General features: G+C 36.2%; 2 protein-coding genes across 10 annotated transcripts in view; one reads left to right on the forward strand and one right to left on the reverse strand.

Moving 5' to 3' along the window:
- Positions 1-18094, reverse strand: part of SETDB2 (SET domain bifurcated histone lysine methyltransferase 2) — a 58935-nt gene extending 40841 nt beyond the window's left edge. The window contains exons 1-5 of one of the 4 annotated variants that reach the window (XM_049646886.1): positions 17397-18094; positions 16123-16218; positions 10073-10437; positions 3478-3603; positions 2447-2512 (exon numbers count right to left, since the gene is read on the reverse strand). In XM_049646886.1, the coding sequence (XP_049502843.1) occupies positions 2447-2512; positions 3478-3603; positions 10073-10088 (208 nt within the window). In that variant the 5' untranslated portion in view covers positions 10089-10437; positions 16123-16218; positions 17397-18094. The remainder of the gene's footprint in view (positions 1-2446; positions 2513-3477; positions 3604-10072; positions 10438-16122; positions 16219-17396) is intronic. The other 3 variants (XM_049646889.1, XM_049646888.1, XM_049646887.1) reach the window with 3 other exon arrangements.
- Positions 18095-18160: 66 nt separating this feature from the next.
- Positions 18161-24397, forward strand: part of CAB39L (calcium binding protein 39 like) — a 129819-nt gene continuing 123582 nt past the window's right edge. For 3 of the 6 annotated variants that reach the window (XM_049646897.1, XM_049646893.1, XM_049646896.1), the window contains exon 1: positions 18161-18235. The gene's annotated coding sequence lies outside the window, so the exon portion shown is untranslated. Of the gene's footprint in view, positions 18236-18261; positions 18685-24397 lie in introns of those variants that run through there. The other 3 variants (XM_049646895.1, XM_049646898.1, XM_049646894.1) reach the window with 3 other exon arrangements.

The following is a 24397-nucleotide window of genomic DNA, read 5'->3' on the forward strand; positions in this document are numbered from 1 at the left end:
ATGACTACAATAATAGAAGTAAGCTGTGTATTTAGTGAAAAAAGTTATGGATTCCCTGTTCTTATTTTGAAAAATGTTATGTAGAAAATTCTATGTTTGGTTTAAAGATATTTTTTAAACATGTTTTTTCTTATGCATTGAGGACCTTTAAGAAAAAAAGGGATTCTCATCTTGCTTCAGGTTATTAACTTACATTGGTCTTTTACTGCAGATCAATCTTATTAAGAAGAAAAAGTTTGGGGCACCTGGGTGACTCAGTTGGTAAAGTGTCCAACTCTTGGTTTCAGCTCAGGTCATGAATTCACAGTTCATGGGCTCAAGTCCCTCATAGGGCTTTGTGCTGGCAGCAGGGAGCCTCCTTGGGATACTCCCTCTCTCACTCTCTCTCTGCCTCTTCCTTGCTCACGCTCTCTCTCAAAATAAACAAACATTAAAAAAAAAAAAAAGGAAAAAACTTTAAGTAAATAAAAGAATAATTTAAGTTATAACATGAGGCCACTACTTGGCTATCTGGAAAACAATTATCCCTCTTTAATTATCAAGATAAAGAAAGGTTTAAAATCCGATAGTTGAAAAGAGCTATAATACCTGATTAAAATTAAGTTTTACAATTTAAGCATTTCTGATTTTTCCCAACTAATTTCTTTGCATAAATCATAAAAATCCATACTAACAAATATGAATAGAATAAATGTATATAAACATAATTAAAAATAAAACTTACTGAAACATGGAGATTTTATTTATTTTGAGAGAGAGAGAGAACAAACCAGCAAGGAGGGGCAGAGAGAGATGGGGACAGAGAATCTGAAGCGGGCTCTGTGTTAACAGCAGAGAACCTGATGCGGGGCTTGAACTCAAGTACCATGAGATCATGACCTGAGCCAAAATCAGATGCTTAACCGACTAAGCCACCCAGGAGCCCCCAAACATGGAGATTTTAAAATTAATCATCAGATAAGGGAGGAAAGGGGAAATAATAACTCCTCTCAAGAAAACAGCATCCAATCCTTTGTTTGGGGACATAGCACATATTTACAGTTAGACACAAACAAAGAAAATAAAGGTAATCTGTGGTTTGGGACTCAAGTTGGATATGGGATACCTTGTTTTGACCTTAACATGAAGTCCTTTTGTCTTTCCCAGTTTCAATGTTTTTAGAAAGTTTTTAATCTTTGTTTTGCCAACAATGTCAATTACATAACTCCCCAATTCCTTACTTACAAATATTGCTCTATACCACTGGCAAATATATACTTTTGATAAATTCATTACATTTCAGAGGAACTATATAAAAATACAAAATTGTAATATTCAATATTTCTATTGATAAAATTATCACAAAAAAACCAAAACCCAATTTACTTTGTTAGTGAGAAATAAATTGTTTTAGAATTAGTTCCTCTTACCACCTCCTGCATTTAAAAGCCTCTTCTTGCAAAACTAGTGTGATCTCTCAAGTATGTTGATTCCAAGTGCTACTGAAAGATACTGAGTAAGGTTGTTTTCTTAAAGAAACTACTCTTGGGGCGCCTGGGTGGCTCAGTCGGTTAAGCGTCCGACTTCAGCTCAGGTCATGATCTTGCGGTTCATGGGTTCAAGCCCCACGTCGGGCTCTGTGCTGACAGCTCAGAGCCTGGAGCCTGCTTCAGATTCTGTGTCTCCCTCTCTCTCTGACCCTCCCCCATTCATGCTCTGTCTTTCTCTGTCTCAAAAATAAATAAACATAAAAAAAAAAAAGAAACTACTCTTCTAAAACTATACATTAGCTACTGAAATTGAGAATACTTTTGAATAAGAAAAAGGTTTCTTTAAAATAGACTCATGATGCTAGGCTATATTTTCAGAGATTTAAAACCTTAAGACCCCAAATTATGTAACTTAAATTATAATTTGTTAATAATATTTAGCAGCATTAAAATCCAGTAAAGTACCTTCTCAATATTTTAGGAAATTTGAGATAGACTAAGACTTATAGGAGAGTGATTCTGATAAAACAACTTTTTAATTTTATATTCCTAGTTCTGGTACAGTATCTTTGATCAATTCCTCCGAAACCTAATTTGTTTAGAGTCTGCAAGACTAATGGTCTAATAATCTAGAAATAAAAAAATTTTACACTAACTTATCTATGCCAGAATATACCTTTCTAGTATTGTTTTTCACACAAGGTGGGTTTACAGTAGTCTGGGGTCTTAGAATTTTTTGAAGAAGAGATACATTTGTTCATTTCCTAAGAGGCTTAGAAGAGTGTGCATTTCCTATCGCTGGATGGGTAGGACTTTTTATTTAATAGGGACACTGATTTATATAATTTACCAGTATAGGTCTTACATTTTATATTAAATTATCTTTAGGTAATCTCACATAATCTGAACTCAATTAAGCCTGCATCAAGTCAAGAAAATAACAGAATACTCAAAATTGGGATTATTAATGCACATACCCTTTATCAATGTTGAATTGTTACTTATGGTTGCTTCATTCACTAGAATCATTGCTTGGATGTATTCTGTTAAGGAAAGGAAAAATGCATGAAAACCAGCAGCAGCAGCATCATTTTCATTGTGCCAGCTACTGTGCTAAATAATTTATGTACTTTATCTTAATCTTCATTAACTCCTCTGAGAGATTCTTATGATTACCTGCATTAGAAACAGAAATTGAAGCTTAGGAGTTAAACTATTTATTCCAGGTCATTCAGCTAGGAGTTGTTAGAACTGGATTCAAAACTAGATATATCTGACTCATGAAGGAATGAGAAGGAACATTAAAATGAAAAACAGTGCTACTGTTTGGACAAGCAAACAAAAGATTAATGTCATAAAAACATCCACAAAGTATTAAGAAGAGTCCAAATGAAAATTTGCTTGAATATCTTATGTCCTGAAGGAAAGAAGTAAATTTCTACCTAAAAGTCTTCTGTTCTACAACCAACCAGGGTTGAAAACAAAGAAACAGAAAAAATACAAACTTGGCTGACAGAACTGACTGCTGAAATAGAAGGCAAGTTCTGATTAAAGCAGGCAAAATATCGTTACATGTACTTTCGCATTCTTAAAAAACATTAGGTGTCTCTGAGTAATGGGGTGGTGGATAATTTTTGTTATATTTTTCTATTGGTACTAAACGCTGTACAATGAGCAGATATTACTTTTGCAATACCCATCACCCCTCAAAAAGAGATATAAAGAGAAAGCAAAGATAAAATCTGGGGAAAACAAGGGAGCCTGACAGAAAAAGAGATAAACTCAGTAGCTAACATTCAAAGTAATCATTTTCACCCACTTTTACAAAATGTCTATGGCATATGGCAAAAGCATGTTTTTGTCGAAGCAGAGTACAAACACACACAAAGCAAACAGAACTGATAGGCTCTTAGATAACAAAAGAAACATAGTGGAAACAGCACTGTATTATACTGCCAGTGGGTAACATTTAACATTAAATGTATTAAAAGTTTTTTGTGCTTCATACCTTTATTTGTGGCAGACCCATCTTTAATCTTTTGTTTCAGTGATTGTAACACATTTTGCACTTGTTCAAAGATGGAGTCCACTTTTCCATCATCTTCCAGCTCCATCCAGAAAGTTTTTGCATCACCTATAATAAAAGTGAATAGCTTAAGAGCTCAATAAAAATAGACTGTAATTTCCCCAAGGCATATGTTATAGAGAATCCACGTGGTTTCTAAATAACGTCAAGATTTAATTGGTCTATTTTTTTCCTTGAGGAAAAAGATTTTTATCACTGTTTCTTTATAAAGAATAGCAAAGAATATGACCTAAATATCTTACTCATTTCTGCTAACATAAAAATATGTTGAAAACTTTAATGGTACTATTTCTGCTGTCCCTGGAAAACAGAAGGAATGGCTTCATTCTAGGCTGGTGGTAGATGTATGTATAAGCATTTTAAAAGTTTCAGGGATATAACCTCCACTGAGTATGGAAATGGTTTTAGAATGAAACATCTCAAGAATTGGTGAAGTAACTAAATGTCTAACAATAACGTTTTTAAATGTCTTTTATAATTTTTAAATAATTATATGAAGCCAAAATAATGTTTATACTTTTTATAGATAGCTATATAGATGAACCAATATTTCATATGCCCAGCAAATGAACACCTTAGTCATAAATTCTTAGAGAGAGGTGCCTGGCTGGCTCAGTTGGTAGAGCATGCAACTCTTGATCATGGGGTTGTGAGTTCAAGCTGCATGTTGGGGGTAGAGTTTATACAAAAACAAAAAATTTCCTAGAGGAAATAATTCTTTGAAAGCTGAACACAGAAATATGAGAAATACAATTAAACTGGCAAAAGCCAAATCTCACACCCACACCACGTTTAAAAGTAACAAAAATACCTAAAATGTTAAAATTTATTTGTTAAAATGTTAAATGTAAAAACATATGAAATGTTCAAAATTAACAGGGCCTTAAAGAACAGAGAGACATGATTATTGCACTTTAGAAAGGTCACTTGAGAAGCCATTAGGAGGATTAATAAGCAGAGAGCCTAGTAAGCTTACAAAAAATATATTTTCCTTAATAAAAATTAAACCTACATCTCTAGGTTCAGCAGTGGGGTGAGAAGAGTCATAAAGGCTTAGGCCTCATAGTCCCAAATCTCCCTGGCAAAGTCACCTTACCCAAAGGGGATTTCTGGCTAATTAGGGATGCTGCCACCATCGCAGTCTCAGAAGGGGTGTTGTTTCCCTGTTGACACTTTGGCCTGATGCCTCCAAGACCAAGCCTACTTTTAACTCCCCATAGGACAGCTGAGACAAGATTTTAAACAAATGCAATGTGAGAGGACACAAAGGATGAAGAAAGAGGTATTAGAGGCAGGAGAAGCCATGCCATGGAGAGCCTTTCACTTGAGTTTTATACAAAAGCCTATGGGAGCCACTCAAAAGGTTTAAGCATCTTATATGTGATTAGTTTAAAAGGTCACTCAGGTGGCAGGGAAAAGAGGGAAGAGTCAAGAGTGATTTCTAAGTTTTTGACTTGGGCAACCATATGCACAGTAATAGTATTCATTGAGATAGGGAATAAAGACAGAAGACAAGTGAGAAATTTAAGTAGGGCAAGTACACTGGGTATACAGGCTCCAGAGTAAGATCTGGTCCAGTTATACAAATTCTGGAGTAAATGGTACACAAATGCTTGAGTAGATGTAATTAAGGACAATGTATACAATGAGGAGTGGTTTTTTTTTTTTTTAATGTTTACTTATATTTGAGAGAGACAGAGAGACAGAACATGAGTGGGGGAGGGGCAGAGAGAGAGGGAGACACAGAATCCGAAGCAGGCTGCAGGCTCTGAGTTGTCAGGACAGAGCCTGACATGGGGCTCAAACCCACAAACCGTGAGATCATGACCTGAGCTGAAGTCAGACGCTTAACTGACTGAGCCACCCAGGCGCCCAGAGAAGAGGATTTTCTATATATAAGGCATAAGTATAAGAAAAAAGAATCAGGGAGATCAAGAAGGAGCAAGCAGGTGGAAGGAAAACCCAGGAGAATAGCATATCAGGAGTCAGTGGAAGAACAGAAGTGGTGATTAACAATCTGGGCTTTGGAGTTCAGATGCATTTGTGTTTGAATCCCAGCACTAGCAGCCATTAAGCTGTGTGACCACATCTATAAAATGGGAGTAGTGATAGCATCTAGCTCACGGAGTTGATGTGCAGATAAGCATGTGGCCTTTATCGAGAAATTACTGTAATTTAACAGGGGACATAGTCTTAAGCACAAGAAATTAATCTCTACTTGTGGAACTTTAGATATCATTTAGCTAAGAGGGAAAAGTATCTTGTGAAGGACCTTCCCAGAATCCTTAAAATCATTTTTTCACTGAGAGATCACCAACAAAAATCACTGCTTTTAGACAAAACTATTCATGAAAGCACTTAATTGGTTGTTACTATGTTTCTTTTCATGAATGAGTTAATACTCCACACTAGGGATTTATCTTTATCTGAGGTGGACATCTAGACGGAAAGGATTTTGAAAGATACTTAGAAATAGCTTCTAGTAGCATTATAATCTTCTGGAATCATCTACAACTCTCACCTGGCCTGAGAAAGCCAGCAGCATCACTGCTTAGTGATGTTGAAAAGACCACAATTAGGATTCATCTGAATTTGTTTTCCAGTGACTATCATTTAAAACTGTGTTCAAAATGTCAATTCAGGATACCAAGTTATTCTGATAGGAAATACTTAAAACAAATTATCTGAAAAGTGAACAGGGTAAATTATTAGTTTTAGAACGGATTAATGGACACTGGAAATAGAATTTAAGAAAATAAAGCCAATCAGAAAATACTGAAACTGTCTGCTTGTATAATAAACGAAAGTAATTTAGAAATTCATATTTATTTATTCTGGGTTTTTGATATTGTTCTTTATGGTATCATTATTTCATATGGCTAGTTTTAATTCTCATTTAAATGGTTCTTATTCCTCATGTCTTCCCTCTTGATCATTTTTGTCTTCTCAGTATGGGAATTTTTAACCACAGTAATATTAAGAAAAAAAAGGTAACTGATTTATCTGAAAAATGAGATTAACAGATCCAGTTAATAACTTTTTTGAAGAGGCTAAATGAATATCACATGGAGAAATAATTGAGTCATTTCATTTCAACTGTATGCCATCTAGATGTTTACCACAATGTAAATAATTTTGGTTTCTTGCTCCTTTTCTTTGTACTGTATGTATGTTTGAGATTATAATCTAATACTGTAAATATTTCAGTATATTGCACTAGAAAACACTTACGAGGAATAAATCCTTGAATTGAAAATCAAATCAGTATACTAATATTGCTACTTGCCTGTAGAAATGAAGAATACCACCTCATTATTCTACTGTTGTCCTAACTTGCTCCCTTAGCTACATATGACTATTGCAGGGACATAATCACTAAGTGGGAAGTATAGTTGCTTTGGAAAGAAGAAAGACAAATTATATACTTACATTATATTGTGTCTCTCAATCTCCCTTGACATACACTGTCTATGTAAAAAGGCAATACTCAAGAATCACAGCTAGATGAGTTATTTGCTAGACACCTGTTTTTGGAGTACTAACGAAGTACACTGATAATAGGATATATATATATATATATATATACACACACACACACATACATATATATATATCCATCCCTACACACACACACACACATACATACATACATACATATATATATATATATATCCCTGGAGGTGCTTCAGGGCATTGGTCTAGAAGATCTCTATGATGTCTCTGAGTCCGTGATTAGCAAAGTGTGATCTATGAGCCCTTGGGGTCCCCAAATCCTTTCAGAGAATATGCTAGGTCAAATTATTTTAATAGTAATACTAAGACATTATTTGCTCTTGGTCGGCCGCTTAACCGACTGAGCTACCCAGGCACCTCTGCAAGTACACTTTTTAATTTAGAGATTTTTAAGTATCTTGTAGATGAAGTGCATACACTTACCCATTCTTTTTCAGACACTTCATGGCTTAAATTTTAGAGTCAGTTTAGAGTTCCCCATACTGGCGTTTTCTTTTCTTTTCTTTCCTTTTTTTTTTTAAGTTTATTTGTTTTGAGAGAAAGAAGGGTGCAAGCATGGGAGGGGCAGAGAGAGAGAGAGGGAGAGAGAGAATCCCAAGCATGCTTCGTGCCATCGGCATGAGCTTGAAGCGGGGCTGGACCTCATGAACCCTGAGATCACGACCTGAGCCGAAACCAAGAGATGACACTTAACTGACTGAGCCACCCGAGCACCCATGGAGCTTTATTTTCAAGTTGTGTTGAATATGTATATGAATTTTTATAACGTTGGCATTATTCCATTGAATCTTACAGTTAATCTTATTATATCTATTTATTGATATAGAATATTTACTTATATATTCTACAATGCTTTTCAATGGAGTTTTAAAGGATTTAAGGAGTTGGGGCACCTGCGTGGCCCAGCCAGTTGAGCATCTGCCTTCAGCTCAGGTCATGATCTCATGGTCTGTGGGTTCAAGCCCCATGTTAGGCTCTGTGTTGACAGCTCAGAGCCCAGAGCCTGCTTTGGATTCTGTGTCTCCCTCTCTCTCTGCCCCTCCCCTGCTCCCACTCTGTCTCTATCAAAAATGAATAGATGTTAAAAATTTAATGAATAAAAAAAAGACATTATTTGCTCTCTTTTTTTTTCTAGAATGACTTTAACTGATGGTACAAAAGCATTGGTGAGTAAAAGTCAGTATGTCTTAGCATGAATCAAGGGGATGGCACCAAGCTACCAGCAAATTTTCTAGTATAGTACCAGTATATTTTTCACCATCAATTTCACTTAAGAATATCCTTAATAAAGCAATATAAATGGTTACCACAGTACAATGGCTGTCTCAAGCAAAAGCACTAGTGAGACTGTTTGAATTACAGGCCAAACCAGCTAATTTTTTTCATGGAAAACTATTTTTACTTAAAAGTACTAATAAAAATTATAGTATTTTTAGACTTGGGTGTTTAACACACATTTTCTTGAAAAAAAAAAAAAAAAAAAAAGTGAGCCTACCAGCTGAAGTTCAATATTGACAGCATTTGTTGCTAATGATAAAATTCACACTACCAAGTTAAAATTGGAAATTTGTAAACTTTACATGTGCCCTGGTAAGCCTGATAGCTTCTCAATAATTAATCACTTTTCAAGGAAATGGGTAGCAATATTAACAAATGTGATTTTTTTAATATTGTATGATGAAATGTGTCAATATCTGGAAAATCTGCATGATTCATTGAACCAATATTTTCCAAGTGGCCAATGCATATTATAAAATCATAAAACACCTATTCAATGTGCAATAGATTTTCTGTAACAGAGTGTTAAAAAACTCACAGATATGTGTTCAAATTTCACACTACAACTGACCTGGAAGGAGTAACTACTTGTTGAGTTTTATAGTTGTATCCAAAAAAAAGTCCACAATTAGCTGAAAGGCTATTAATACTCTTCCTTTTTTCAACTTTTTGTCTGTGTGAAGCTTCATTTTCTTTATACATTTCAACCAAAGCAACATATCACAATAGACTGAATGCAGAAGTACCTGTGACTCTACACTGATATAAATAAATGACTGAATAAATACATAAATGGGAGAAAGGAGCTAAATCTCCCTTGGAGAAGAATTCCAAATAATTAATGTAGATATTCCATTCTCAAAGATGGGGAGCATAATCCCCATTCCTTGAATATGAACTATATATGGGGATTTCCTATCAAAAGTACAGCAGGGAAGCAAAGGGAGAGAAAAAAGTAATTTACAGTGGAGAAACATAACACTATGTCTGACATAACACTATGTCAGCCAGGTGATCAAGCTCAGTATCAATGAGAGAGAAAGTATGTTGATATCATGTACTCTTGGCATAATGTGGTAAAAATGGCACTTTACCACTATGGTCTTCTTCCCAAAACTCGTAACCCCAGTCTAATCATGAGAAAAATAAATAAAACAGTAATTCCAATAGAGGGGTATCCTACAAAATACTTAGATACAAAATACTACAAAATAAAAAACAAGTCTGAGCAACTGTTATATCTAAGAGGGCCCTATGGAGATATGACAAGTAAATACAATGTGGGATACTGGAACAGAAAAAGACATCAAGTAAGAACTAAGGAAATATGAATAAACTATGGACCTCAGTTAATAATAATGGTTCATTAATTGTAACAAATGTACCAGACAAAAATAAGATGTTAATCATCAGTAAAAGTGGATGTAGAAGATATGGGAACTTTCTGTACTATCCTCTCAATTTTTCTTTAAAAAGTAAATCTAAAAGTGTTCTAAAAAGTAAAGAATAATTTTACAAAAGTACATTAAAGAACTGACTTAGCTTTACAGATACACAATTAATTATCGACTATCAAAATGTTGGCTACATGAGAATAAGTCCTAAATTCCTTCAAATGTAGAACCGTCACTTGCAGTGAAAAACCTTGAAAATTCCACAATTTGGCTAAATTAAGTAGTCTACATACTTTTAAACATAACGCTTAACAATGGTTTTCCAAACGTACCATTTTTTTCTCCCATCTTTTGGTGTTGTTTATAAACAAAAGTCTTCAAAATTAACTTTATCAATGGACTGAAATCACTTTGATAGGAGAATATAACTGGAATCCAACTGTGGTATCTATGAAATTTGTAGTTCTCAGAGAAAACACATCATTATGGCATTCTAAGCCCAATGTTCTTGGATACTTGAATTTTCAAATGTAACTGTGGTTGAAGAAACTTTGAAAAATGACCGCTAGTCCAACCTGATGAAAAGTCCATGCAATTTCATCAAGCAAGTATTTATAGTCATATCAGATCATTGACAATATCTTTTTTAAAAACAAAAACCAACTCCATCTTTTGGTCCATGGATGCATGAAACATTCTGTAAAGAAAACAACAAAGATTGGTATATATTTGTAAAGAATAAAATATATATAAGAAAAAAAAGACTGTTATAACAATGCCTGTATCTTTTAAAATAGCATAAACTATTATAGAAACAAGAATACATATTAACTGGAAATATGTGTAAAATATCAAAATTATGAAATTACAGAGAAATTATCACCCATATTTAAAATACTGTCAGTTAACATAAACTATCCCCATTTTTTTACTTAACTTTTAACTTTTTTGTTAATGTTTATTTATTGTTGAGAGACAGAGAGACAGAGCATAAGCATGGGAGGCGCAGAGACAGGAGACAGGAGACAGGAGACAGGAGAATCAGAAGCAGGCTCCAGGCTCTGAGCTGTCAGCACAGAGCCCGACACAGGGCTTGAACTCATAAACCACGAGATTGTGACTGGAGCCAAAGTCGGACACTTAACCAACTGAGCCACCCAGGTGCCCCATTTACTTTTTTAACTCTTTAAATTTTTAATGAATACTTTATAAAAACTTTTAAAATGGGGATAATAGCGCTAATTACCTCAAAGGCATGTTGTGAGGATAAGAGTTACTTAGAATGGTGCCTGGCACATACAAAGGACTCAATAAACACTAGCAATTATTATTCTTTCAGTATATATACTTTAAAAATAAATTTTGGATTTTAGTGTATACAATTTCTTAATAACCTTCTACTGGTAACATATCTTGCACTTTTCCCCCTCGTTAATATTTTTCTATAATATGACTTTTAAGTGGCTGTATAATGTACTTTGGTCAATAAACCACATATTATAGTACACTCAAAACTTTTAGTAATTAAATTTTAATAAATTATTAATTAGTACTGTAAATAAACCTCTATATTGGGGATTTAGATTATTTCCATTTTTTCAAAATGATAAATGCTGGAATATACTTTATGCATATCTCTGATTATTTCCTCAAGGAATACACTTAGAGATGGAACTAATAGGTCAAAAAGCGATCAATAATTCTCAGTCTCAAGATATTAATCAACATATGATAAATTCTGCTCCCACTCCCACACCAAACCCAAATGTCAGATTTTTTAAAATTAAAAAATATAGTCATGCTAAAGACAAAGAGGGAATTTTCTATGGACCAAGTCTGTGAGACCTCCCTAGGGAAAAGAAACAGATGGGAAGCTGAAGAGATAATGCCAACCACCATCGTAACACAGCAAATCCTCTCAGAGAAGATGAATGCACAACTCAGAGTCATCAAATACCCAAGGAAAGCTACACCATCAAAAAGAGACTTAACCAGCCCACCGAAAGATGGGCTTATCGTCAAGAGGAAAACAGAGCATCATGAAAATAATTTTAAAACAAATGCTATTAAGGCACCTGGGTGACTCAGTTTGTTAAGCATCATGATCTCATGGCTTGGGAGTTTGAGCCCCACTTCGGGTTCTGTGCAAACAGCTAAGAGCTTGGAGCCTGCTTCAGATTCTGTCTTGGTGTCTCTGTCTCTGTCTCTGTCTCTGTCTCTGTCTCTCTCTCTCAAAAATAAACATTAAAGGGGCACCTGGGAGGCTCAGTAAGTCAGTTGAGCGTCTGACTTCAGCTCAGGTCATGATCTCGTAGTTCTTGAGTTAAAGCCCTGCATCTGGCTCTGTGCTGACAGCTCAGAGCCTAGAGCCTGGAGCCTGCTTCGGATTCTGTGTCTCCCTCTCTCACTGCCCTTCCCCTGCTCACACTCTTTCTCTCTCAAAAATAAACACAAAACAACTTTTTAAAAAATGTTAAAACAATTAAATGTTATTGCATTTAACGTCCTCAAAGAGCTAAAGAAGGAAATCTCATCCATGAAATAACACAATTTTGAAAAATAACCAATTAGGTATCTTGGATATAAAAATAGTTGTTGAATAAACTCAATAGATAATTGAATAACAGCATAAACTCAAATGAAGAGCCAGTAGTAAGCTGGAAGACTGAGTTGAGTAATTCACTCAGAACGCAGAGGAAATAAGAGGAATAAAACAGAGAGAATGAAGAAAAGGCAATAATGACCAAGAATTTCTCAAAAGTGGAAAACATATAAGCTCACTAAGGGTCCACTGGGTACCAAGCAGGATAAAATACACACTACTAGACAAACTGTGGATAAACTTTGAAATATCAAGAATAAAGACAAAGTCTTAGAAGCTTCCAGAAAATCTAGATTATCTAAAAGAAACACATATCATACTGGTAATCAGACTTCTTACCAGAAATGTCAGAGGCAGTAAGTTAAGGCAAAATAAGTCTGAGCCCAGAATGCCATTTCACCCAAGCTATACTTCAACAGAGAAGGTTAAAAAAAGAGACTTTTATAGACATTAAAAAAGCCAAATAGAGACTCTCTGAAAGAAATAAAGAAGTACCATAGTTGATTAAAAAAACTAACCTACACTGAGGTATAAGAAGCAATAATTAGCAAATGACTAAAACACATTAATGCTAAAGACAGATTAAAAATGGGTTTTAATAATAAGTGAAACAAAAATGATAGAAATAGCCATAGGAAGTTGTATTCTTTTATAGAAGGGGGGTGGGAGGGGATCACTGCAAAAGTAGAGAAAGTAAAGTAGAAGCATGTCAAGTTCTTCTTCATAGGGAGAATATTAATACTAATTAAATTTGGATCTTGTTAGGAAAATATAAATTTAAGAACTATGCTGAAAATATAAAGGTAATATATATTTATTTTTTTTAAATAAATTCAAGATGGGTCAAAGAATTTAAATAAAAAATTTTTTTTAATGTTTATTTACTTTTGAGAGTGTGCGCGCGTGTGTGAGCGTGTGTGAGTGTGTATGTGTGTGTGTGTGTGTGTAAGCAGGGCAGGGGCAGACAGAGAGGGAGACACAGAATTTGAAGCAGGCTTCAGGCTCTGAGCTGGCAGCACAGAGCCCAATGCGGGGCTCGAACTCACAAACTGCAAGATCATGACCTGAGTCTAAGTTGGATGCTCAACTGACTGAGCCACCCAGGCACCCCTAGAGGTAATAATATATTTTAAAAAACATGTAGAACATAGAAAACTTGGGGCCAACCTCAATTAGAAAATGGAAATGGGAGGGGCGCCTGGGTGGCTCAGTTGGTTGAGCATCCAACTTCAGCTCAGGTCATGATCTCATGATTCATGGGTTTGAGCCCCACGTTGGTCTCTGTGCTGACAGCTCAGAGCCTGGAGCCTGTTTCAGATTCTGTGTCTCCTTCTCTCTCTGCCCCTTCCTGGCTCTCCCTCTCTCTCTCAAAAATAGACAAACATTAAAAAAAAAAAAAAAAAGAAAAGAAATGGAGGGGCACCTGGGTGGCTCAGTTGGTTAAGCGTCTGACTTCAGCTCGGGTCATGATCTCCCAGTTTGTGGGTTCGAGTCCCACATCTGGCTCTGTGCAAATAGCTCAGAGCCTGGAGCCTGCTTCAGATTCTGTGTCTCCCTCTCTCTCCTCCTCCCCCACTCACGTGCGCTCTCTCAAAAATAAACATTAAAAAATTTTTTTTAAACTAGAAATGGAAAAATAAGATATAAAAGATACAAAGAGAAGTACGGTAAATAAGAGGACAAGAAAAAGGCCAAATTGTTAATCACAAAAAAGGTGACTGTGTTAATCTTACTTACTAAAGGACTCTCAAACTGGATTGCAAGCAAAGCCTAGTTATGATATTTTAAAATAAGAGACCCACTTAAATTACACAAAATGTCATCAAAAGCTTGAAATAACACTATGTGAAAAAAGATATACCAGCAAATTTAAGAAATATTCGTATCAAACAAAATAGAATTTATTATGAAAACCAATAGAAGAGACAAAGAGAAATATTTTACACTGACAGAACAATTCACACGTGTATCTAACTGAAATTACTGACTTAATACCAAATAGGCTCAAGAAGCAGAAATCCCAGTTAGAGGCAAAAGTATAAAAAAGCTAAAACAACAGTGAAAGATCTTACCAGAGCTACACACCACATATTTCCACCTCATCCCCATTATACCAGGTCTGTTAAGTTTTATAGATGTATTCTACAAAACTTTCAAGGAATGAATAATTTCTATCATATACAAACTGTTCCAGGGCAGGAAATATATGGGAAGCCACTTAACTTTTTTTTTTTTTTTTTAACATTAGTATAACCTTGGCATGTAAGAAATTCAAGGTCAAAAGCACTTAGGGGTATAGAAGCAAATATAGTTAAGTAAAAATATACCCAGTAAAGTATATTACCAAAATAAAATTTATCCTAGGAATACCTAAAAAGTTTAACATTGGAAAGTTTATCAATGTAAATTCCTACATTATCATATGAATGGAAAAACCAACATCTGAGATGCAGAAAACAAAACAATTCAATGAAAGTCAGCAACTATTCTGGAGGCTGGGAGATGGGGGACTCTTAGCAAACTACCAATAAAAGAGAACTTCTTTAGGCCGATAAATACTCTCTACTAAAACCTAGCAAGGAACATCATACTTAATGATGAAACCTTAGAAGCATTTTTATTAAAGTTAGGCACAAGGATGAGGACACTTGCCACCACTGCTCTTATTCACTATTGTACTGATGTCTGTGACAAATGCATAAAAAAACACCTAAAGATTTTAAAGGAAAACAAGATCTACCTGTAGAATAAACAAAAAATAAAGTTAAAAGACAAGGAAAGAGCTGAGAGAAAAGACTTGTAATCTATTTTAACAATAGTAACAAAAAGGGTACATAGCCAGAGACATTGAAGAAAATTTTATTTATTTTTTTAATGTTATTTATTTTTGAGAGAGAGAGAGAGAGAGAGAGAGAGAGAGAGAGAGTGTGTGTGTGTGTGTGAGAAGGCAAGTGGCAGAGAGAGAGGGAGACAGAATCCAAAGCAGGCTCCAGGCCCTGAGCTGGTCAGCACAGAGCCTGACGCAGGGCTCAAGCTCATGAACCGTGAGATCATGACCTGAGCCAAACTCGGAAGCTTAGCCGACTGAGCCACTCAGGTGCTCTGACACCGAAGAAATTTTTAAAAATTGTATAGGATACATGGTATCTAGGACACATAAAAAACTCTTTAAACCATTAAGAAAAAGATGAGTCAACAGAAAAATGGGTAATTTTTAAAATAAATTATAGAAATTTACATAAATTATAGGTTAATAAACATGAATAGATACTGCAACCTTACTTAGTAATCAGAGAATGAAAACTTTTTTTAAAAAATGACTATTAATTTCACTCATCACATGGACAAAAAGAAGACAGTATCTTGTGTTGTTCTAAAAAAATTTTTTTTTAATGTTTATTTTTGAGAGAGAGTGAGAAAAAGAGATGGACAGAGTATGACCAGGGAAGGGGCAGAGAAAAAGAACAGAATCAGAAGCAGGCTCCAGGTTCTGGGCTGTCATCAGCACAGAGCCTGATGAGGGCCTCGAACCCACGAACCCTGAGATCATGACCTTAGCAAAAGTCAGACACTCAACCGACTGAGCCACCCTGGCACCCCATCGTGTTGGTCTAGACTGTAGGAAAATTGAACTTTCAAAACCTTTTTGGGGATGTGTAAATTAGTAGAGGTATTTTGAAGACAAATTTGTCAAGACCAATTAAAATTAAAAATGTTCATAACTTAAAACCAAGCAATCCCACTTTGTACAATCCCACATGTACACAAGATAATACATACCAGGATTTCCCTGCAGCATTGTCTATAAGGTGAAAAACTGGGAACAACCAATGTCCATCAAAAAGAGAATGGCAAATAAAATGTGCTATATAGTACCTATCAAACAAGATATGACTTAATATAAAAAAACCAGTAAGAGACAAAAATAAATATTTTACATTAACAGAACAATTCAGCCATACACTAAAACACTACCCAGCATGCATAAAAAATGAGGCATAAATTATAAGCTATAAATAACGTGTATAGACTTCAAAAACACTGTCAAATGAATAAAGCTACAAAATGATAGAGTATGCCACTATCACCATTTTTGAAAAACTACAAATGCATACATGAACGTATAGAGAATATTAAGTATAAAAAAAGACTTGAAGGTTCTGCACCAAAGTGTTTAGTATGGGGTAGTGAAGGGAAACTCAGGGATTGTGCTATCTGTAAGGTTCTAATTTTGCAAAAGGAGAATGTTAATAGTGTACTTAATGTAAAACTTAAGTATTAAAAGTCCGTTTTACAGGCTTTTGGAGCACACGGCCAGACTCCTCTCTAAAAAGGTTCTACCAACTCCTATTTCCACCTACAGTACACAAGCAGACTAATAGTTTTTTAAAGAAAAGCTCTCACCGCTGTTGTTCATACCTTGTGAAATTTTAAAAATTACTGAACAGTAAAGCATGTTTAGTGAAGAAAATTTGCAAAATATAGAACATAAAGAAGAAAAGTTAAATCACTCTATTTCGCTTCAACTTATGGTTGCCTTGGTTTTGAAAAACAGGCTGTTTATGAAACTGTGACCATTTCTTCTCTATTTCTCATTTCTTAATTACGATGACAGTAATAAAGTTTATTGAGTATAAACCATGTGTCAGGCACACTTCTACATACTTGACTTAATAATCTGCATAACAATCAGGAGAGAAAACCAGCATGCACGTTTTTGAAGAGGATGCTAAAGTGTGTCACACGGTGACAGCGACAAAAAATAAGGAACCAGGCAGGATGATTTCAGAGCCTGTTTTTTTTTTTTGTTTGTTTGTTTGTTTGATTATTCCACTCTACCTTTTGAAAGTTACCTCTTGGCCTCATACAGAACTCACTGCAGGTTTCCACATAATGAGGAGCACAGTTCATTAGCCACTGTTCCTTATTTTACTTAATGGGTAATTACTTATTGGGTTGTGGTTGATGAGAGTCAGGTGCCTTTAGGATCCGATCTCAATTACGTGATCTTGGACAAATGATTTCTACTTATTTAGGGCTCGTGTAAGTCTTACCTGTGAAATGGGTCAGTGGTTAAACCTTCATATTCTGCTTCTGGATTTTATACTGCAGTCCATTTTTCTGCAGTCCCTTTTACAGCCTCTGGTTCCCAGCTGCTTAGGAGTCACCTCACATTAAGGTGTGCACTCGGAGACAGAAACTGAAATGGGGGTTGAGAACTCAAAATGCCCGCGGTCCCTCCTACAGCCTGGGACTGCAGGTGGGTAAAAGAAAAAAGGAGGTTGCAAGGGCTGGGGTCCACTCGGCCGAGGGTTCCGCCGCGTTCCCAGGTCTCAGGCCAAAGGAGCTGTCAGGGGGCCACCCAAGGCCGTGCCTCGGCTCCACTGGCTCCACTGCTTTATTCCGCCCGCCAGACCTGAAGGCTGCGCTGGGCCCGCTCCGTTGGCGAGGCTGGGTTTCCCCGCGGGTCGGGCTCTTCGCCGACTCCACGCCACCAAATCCCACGACCCCAGATGCTCCCAAGCCAGGAAGTACTTCACCATTTACTAGACCTCACCTCTGCAACAACTGTCCCGCCTCGCCTCAGGCGGGGAAGGAGGACCGCCCAATCTCTTTCGTCCAGGCCTTCCTAACGCTAATCCTAAAAGGGAGGAGTCGTTCACCGAAAGCTCCCCCCACTCGGCCAGGAGCCCATTGGTTGGACACCCTACTGGGTCCACACCTCTGAGGATCCGCGCGCTTATCGCCGGCAGCGCGGCGGCGCCGAATCGCGCCGCCTCCCGATTGGCTGTCAGTGCTCTCGGCTTGTCTCGCGCTCTCTGGCTGGGCCAATGGGGATATCTGCAGTCGAGAGGCCAGCATCGTTGGAGTGGTGGCGCAGCTGTTTCCTCCGGTAGGTGTTCCGCTGCCATCTTGTGTGTGGCTAGGACTGGGCTTCTTGGAGGTTGGAAACTTACTTAGCGGCTCCAGGTGTGGAGGGGTCCTGAGGGAGCAATGGAGGCGAAGAGGGGTCGGAGGGAATACACCTGGTGCCTTCCTCACTTACCTGAAAGGGAGAGGTTTTCTTGGGCTGAGTCTCAGCCCTGGCTAGAGAGAGTGATGAATGGTGGTGGTTCTGGTGGGGCGGGGGAGATCCCAAGCTTTGGTTTCTTCGTCATTGTGAGGGCTCTGCTGCCTTAACACTGATTCCTTGGGTGCCAGAGAGCTACACCCATAATCTTTGTCTCGGAAGACTGACCATCAACTCTCCTAAGGAGGTTGTCTGATGGATTGATTCAGAAAGGAAGAAGGCTGGTTATTAATAGAAGGGGAAAGAGGGAGATGCCTCACCGCTACCCTCAGGTTAGCAAGAGACATCTTTATTGTCTGTCGTTTGCGAGGGAGTGACTGCTAAAGTGTTGGTTCTTGTCATTAGTTACCCTCTGACTAAGGCCATCCTTTGGTAATAGTAGGCGTCTAGTTCTGCGTTTGGGCAGTTTTATATATTGGTATGCAGCCAGCATTCCTGCAGTGGTCTTTTTTTTTAAATCTAGAAAGTGGTGGTCTTTGCAGAAACAGTGGAAGTGAAGGAAGAACTTTGGCAAATCTTTGTTTCGCTGGTTACGATCTGTTGAAGCTTTAGGAATTTCTTGGTCTGCCTTGACTTGCTTGGTTGCTTTGTCAGGGACAAGGAGGCGTTTGTAAGGAAAAGCACCTTCTGAGCTCTTCATGGGGTGGGAGGAAGAAAAGAATTACCTCCTTTTCCTGATCTTTTTTTTTTTTTTTTTTTAATCGAAGTAGAAAGCACGCATTAGCTTTCATTTTGGAGGAAAATTTATCAGATCTGAAAACCTAGCCGATAAAAGGCTAATATTTTTGATGAGAAGTTTTGACATGCATTAGATCAAAGCAGAGATACTTGCCTTATTGCCTTGGGTTTAGTTTTCCAGTTACCCAAGGTTAACTGATGACTCAACCTAGTCAACAGCAGTAAAACAATTGAATGATTAAAAACTAATTTTCTTTTTAAGATAATGCTTTTTAAATCTTAAGAAGCCTAAGTTTCAAGAGTTCAATAATTTAGTGTTGAGTTGATGGCTAAGGTACTTGTTAATACCAGCTATCATAAAGTAGCTAAGAAAGATCAGTGGCTAAAAAACATAAAGAGCACATAATGGCAGCTCAGTACTTGTTTGCTGAAATTTTTGTATAGCATTCTCATGTAATAGCATCTGGTATATGTTCAGAAGTATAATTGTTGAATGAATAAATAAAATAATGCAGTAATTGGAAGGTGTGGACATACATTTCTTTTTAGCCTAACTGAAAAATAATTTTTTAACCTGCTTTCTAGAATACTTGATTGTCAGTTCTCTGAACTAAATTTATTTGTTGCTTCCAGTTTATGCATACAAATAATGTTATGGAGAAGTTCATAATCCTTTTTTGTGAGGTCTTTTTATGAAATCTTAATTCAGAGAAATTAGAAATGAAGATGAGCCCTTAAGTAATAATGCTTTATTTGCCATTTTTTTTTGAAAGCAGTTTCAGTAAATGAATACCAAACTTACCAGTGCTTTAGATCTCTTCTGCTTAAGAATTTCTAGTTTCTTTTTACCACTGCTTAAAGTCAAAATACTGCACCTGTAAGTTTACTTTATTGCTTGATTTGTTCTGTAATTTTTAAATAATAAACTAGGTAAGTATGAGATTTTTCTTTGAAGAATACAGTTCTCTAAATTTCGTAATGTATAATTTGAAGATCCTTACAGATTTTTCTAAATAGTACTTTTGCATGAACAATGCTAAGTGATTTTAAGTACAAGTGATTTAACTTCCATTGGTATGTTAAGGATTATTTTTCGGGGCGCCTGGGTGGCTCAGTCGTCCGACTTCGGCTCAGGTCATGTCTTGCAGTTTGTGAGTTCCAGCCCTACGTCGGGCACTGTGCTGACAGCTCAGAGCCTGGAGCTTGCTTCGGATTCTGTGTCTCCCCCTCTTTCTGCCCCTCCCATGCTCATGCTCATGCTCTGTCTCTCTCTCGATAATAAATAAACATTAAAATTTTTTTTTAAAAAAGGATTTTCATTGCAATCTCATAATATATATATACATATATATATATATACAAGTGTAGATTTTTTTTCCCCATTATCAATTGATGCATGCTGTTTAATTAGAAAAAATGTAGTAACACCTTTGAAATGAATATGGTATTTTGTGGCAGAATATAGAGTAAATCTACTTATCTTCATAAAAAATCAATAAAAACTGCTCTCAACCTGTTTGGAGTTATTGCATTTGATATTTTAGAAATCTAAATGATTTTATTAGTGAAGCTTTTGGGGTGTAAGCACTTTTAAATAAAAATAACATTTAAAATATGATAGATTTTTCCACCTCATTAACTTAAAAACCAAATTTGCATGTAAGTCATCTCTGTTTAAAATTATTTTTGAAGTACTACTTGAAATACCTTTTTATGCTTTGCAGTAATTTTGATCATACAAATGTTACTTTGGGGGAACATTTTGAGATTAATTTTCAGAAATATTTCTATATTCCTCATTAATTGGTGCATTTTGCCATCACTTTTCTAGTCTTTAACAAAATGGTTCATTATGGGGATAAATGTGACTAAAAATAAAAAATGATTTAAAACCGTATGAAGATCAAAATCACCATTGAAGTCTGTGGTGTTCTGTTAATCAATGAAATGATTGAATGCCTGAGTCATGAGGATGACCGTTAACTACAAAAAATGCTTGCGAGATAAAACGTGGGACATTCAGATTATTTCATTTAAAGAGAAAATGTTTCTTTTTAAAAGGAAATATTTGAAGTATTATATATTTAGCCTTTTTTAAAAGAAATTGAAAAACTATAATTTTGCCTTTACTATGACTTCTCCCTTTGTAATAATCTCATTTGTTTTTGCTGTTTAAACTATAATTTTTGTGGGGGCACCTGGGTGGCTCAGTCGGTTGAGCGCCCAACTTCAGCTCAGGTCATGATCCCACGGTTTGTGAATTTGAGCCCTGCGTCAGGCTCTTTGCTGATGGCTCAGAGCCTGGAGCCTGCTTCGGATTCTGTGTCTCCCTCTCTCTCTGCCCCTCCCCCACTTGGGCTCTGTCTCTGTCTCTCAAAAATAAATACATGTAAAAAAATAAAAATAAATAAAAAACTATAATTTTTGTGCAGATAAGCCATAATTCTATGTCAAATTCTGTTCTTTTACGCTCTTAGCACTCATTTCTCATAGATTTTTGGACAGCTAGATCTACTCAACTTGTATGCAACTCAACATCTTTTATGTTTCCTATCTTGATTAATGGTGTAGTTATCTTCTGAGTGGATCAGATTTAAAACTTCAAATTCTTGGGGCACCTGGGTGGCTCAGTCAGTTAAGTGTCCGACTTTGGCTCAGGTCATGATCTCACAGTTTGTGGGTTCAAGCCCCGCGTCGGGCTCTGTGCTGACAGCTCAGAGCCTAAAGCCTGCTTTGGATTCTGTGTCTCCTCTGTCTCTGTCCCCCCCGCCCCCCACATAAACATTAAAAAAATAAATAAATAAAACTTCAAATTCTTCCCTCTCCTCTTTGCCCAACTCTACAATCTGTAGCTTCAACCTCCAAAATCACTTTCCTCTTTTTTCTACTTTCATTGCCACTGCCTACTGTAGGTCCTCTTTTTCTTAACATTTTATATGCCACTGTATTTTTGACAAAGCCTTCACTTCTCAACTTGGAATTTGTATTAGTTAAGATGTACGTTTGTGACATTCTATATGTATGTACTGTGACAACCTAAAAAAATAATTGTGGCCCCTAAGTTTTTTAATAAAGTTATTTTATTTTAAAAAATTACAAATTTCTTTCATATCTAAAAAGATGAGCTAATTAGGTTGCTTTGTTGCAAAAAATTGTGGGGAGTCTCCAAGATCCTCCTGACCTGTTGCTCTGCCACTTCATCCTTCAGCTCCATCTTGTGGACCAAGATGGCTGCTTCACTTCCTGTCATTTTTATGCCACATACTTAGGTTAAAAGGCTGAAAGGTATAATGGTAGGAAACACAGAATATTTGCACATGGGGGTTGGAATAGGATTTTATCCTCTAATTTTTAAAAAGCTATATTGTCACAGATTTTTAAGTAACAATTTCAGTGAGAATGTCATGAACTTTTGATGATTCTGTTTGGTTCCCACAATTAGATTTGGGAGGAATAAGGTGTGTAGCTTGCGATCCTCAACTATCACTTGCAGACTTGGGGACTACTTTATACTTTCCTTTTCTCTGTAAAAACGGTTCTCACTGCCTTCAATTAACCTTTGAAAGTAATGGATGCCTAGCTCAACTTCCTCTTTGGAATATAGACAGGTTTAATTTAATCACAACCTCTTCTTGCCCTGTACTCAAAGTCTTCGTTTAAGCATGTTTTATATTACCTTGTTTCTCACAGGCTGTGACAAACAAAATAATTCCTTGGAAAGCAAGACTTGTTCCTGAGTCATGAACAAGTTTGCATGCAGTTGTTATTGGATGCATGTCTGCTCATTTGAAGTATATTTCATATTTCAAATAGGATAAAAAATTGGATGGGAAGGTCCATGGTGGGCCAAGCTTGCTTTACATGTCAAGTAGGATCTATACCTTTGGAGGATGTACTGGTCTCTTACCAATCAACAAATAAGAACATCAATACCCTGACAAAAGGAGCAAAAGACATGAACTCATGATCACAAAATAACAAGCACAGATGGCTTACGTGAAAAATATTTAACTTGTAATTAGGGAAATAAATACTTACGTAAGCAATTTGTAGGGCACCTGGGTAGCTCAGTTACGTGTCTGACTCTTGGTTTCTGCTCAGGTCATGATCTCGCAGTTTGAGTTCGAACCCCACATCTGGCTCTGTGCTGACAGTGCAGAGTCTGCTTGGGAGTCTCTCTCTCCCTCTCTCTCTGCCCCTCCCCTACTCACCCTCTCTCTCAAATAAATAAACTTTAAAAAAATTTAACAAGCAGTTTGTCAGAACGCATTGAGACAAAACTATATATACTCTGACCCTTTGTAAGGAAACTTCTATGGAAATGGAGATGGGGTCAAAGCTTTACGAACACAGTGTAACTGTATTTGGGAATAACTGGAGGTAAGGAATAACTAATGGTAGAAGAATGGTTTTATAAATTATTACACATTCATCATGGTAGACTATATTTCAGCTTGTTAAAAGTATTTTCAAAAGGTGTTTAATGATACAGGGTACTTAATGATGTTGGAGAAAAGTCACCATTTTGTGTTAAATGAGAAAAGTATAGAATAGTAATTGAGGAAATGAAATGAGATACCACTATGCAGCCCATATAGAATGGCCAAAAAAAAAAAGGAAGGAAGGAAAAAAAATAGCAAGTGCTGGCAAGGATGCAAGGCAACAGGATTCAAATCTTGCTGGTGGGACTGCAAATACCAGTCATTTGGAAGACAGTTTGGCAGTTTTTAGAAAATCAAACATGACTTTATTATGAGACCTGGCAATCTCACTTCTAGGTTGAAGTCATCTAATTTCTGAGTTCTTTTTATTTTTGATTTGTTGGGTTCTTTCAAAGGTGTCATCTTTTCCTTAATGTAATGTTATATGGCTCATTTTTATTATTTTTTTTTCTTATAACAATATGTATTTATAGCATAGTCAGTTTCCCTGTGTATTTATGTTATCCTGCACTAGGAAGAGGTTTGTTTCTGTATTACATTGCAAGGATGTACTACTGCAGTTTTAAAAAACCCATTCCCCAATTAAGAGACATCTGGGTTATTTCCAGTGTTTAGTGATTACAAATACAACTGTTATAAATATCTGCAGAGAAGTGATTTTAGGTTTCATTTCACTTTTCTTGAGAAAAGCATAGAAGAGTCCTTGGGGAAATGCAAATTAAAATCATAATGAGATGCCATTACATACTCCATATAATGGCTAAAAACTAAAATGCACACATTTTCTATAAGTATTTGTATGTACAGATACTCAAAATGTATAAAACATGAAAAGTTACCAATAACACCAAAAATATCAGATGTA

The sequence above is a fragment of the Panthera uncia genome, assembly GCF_023721935.1.
Source record: "Panthera uncia isolate 11264 chromosome A1 unlocalized genomic scaffold, Puncia_PCG_1.0 HiC_scaffold_16, whole genome shotgun sequence".
Lineage (NCBI taxonomy): Eukaryota > Metazoa > Chordata > Mammalia > Carnivora > Felidae > Panthera > Panthera uncia.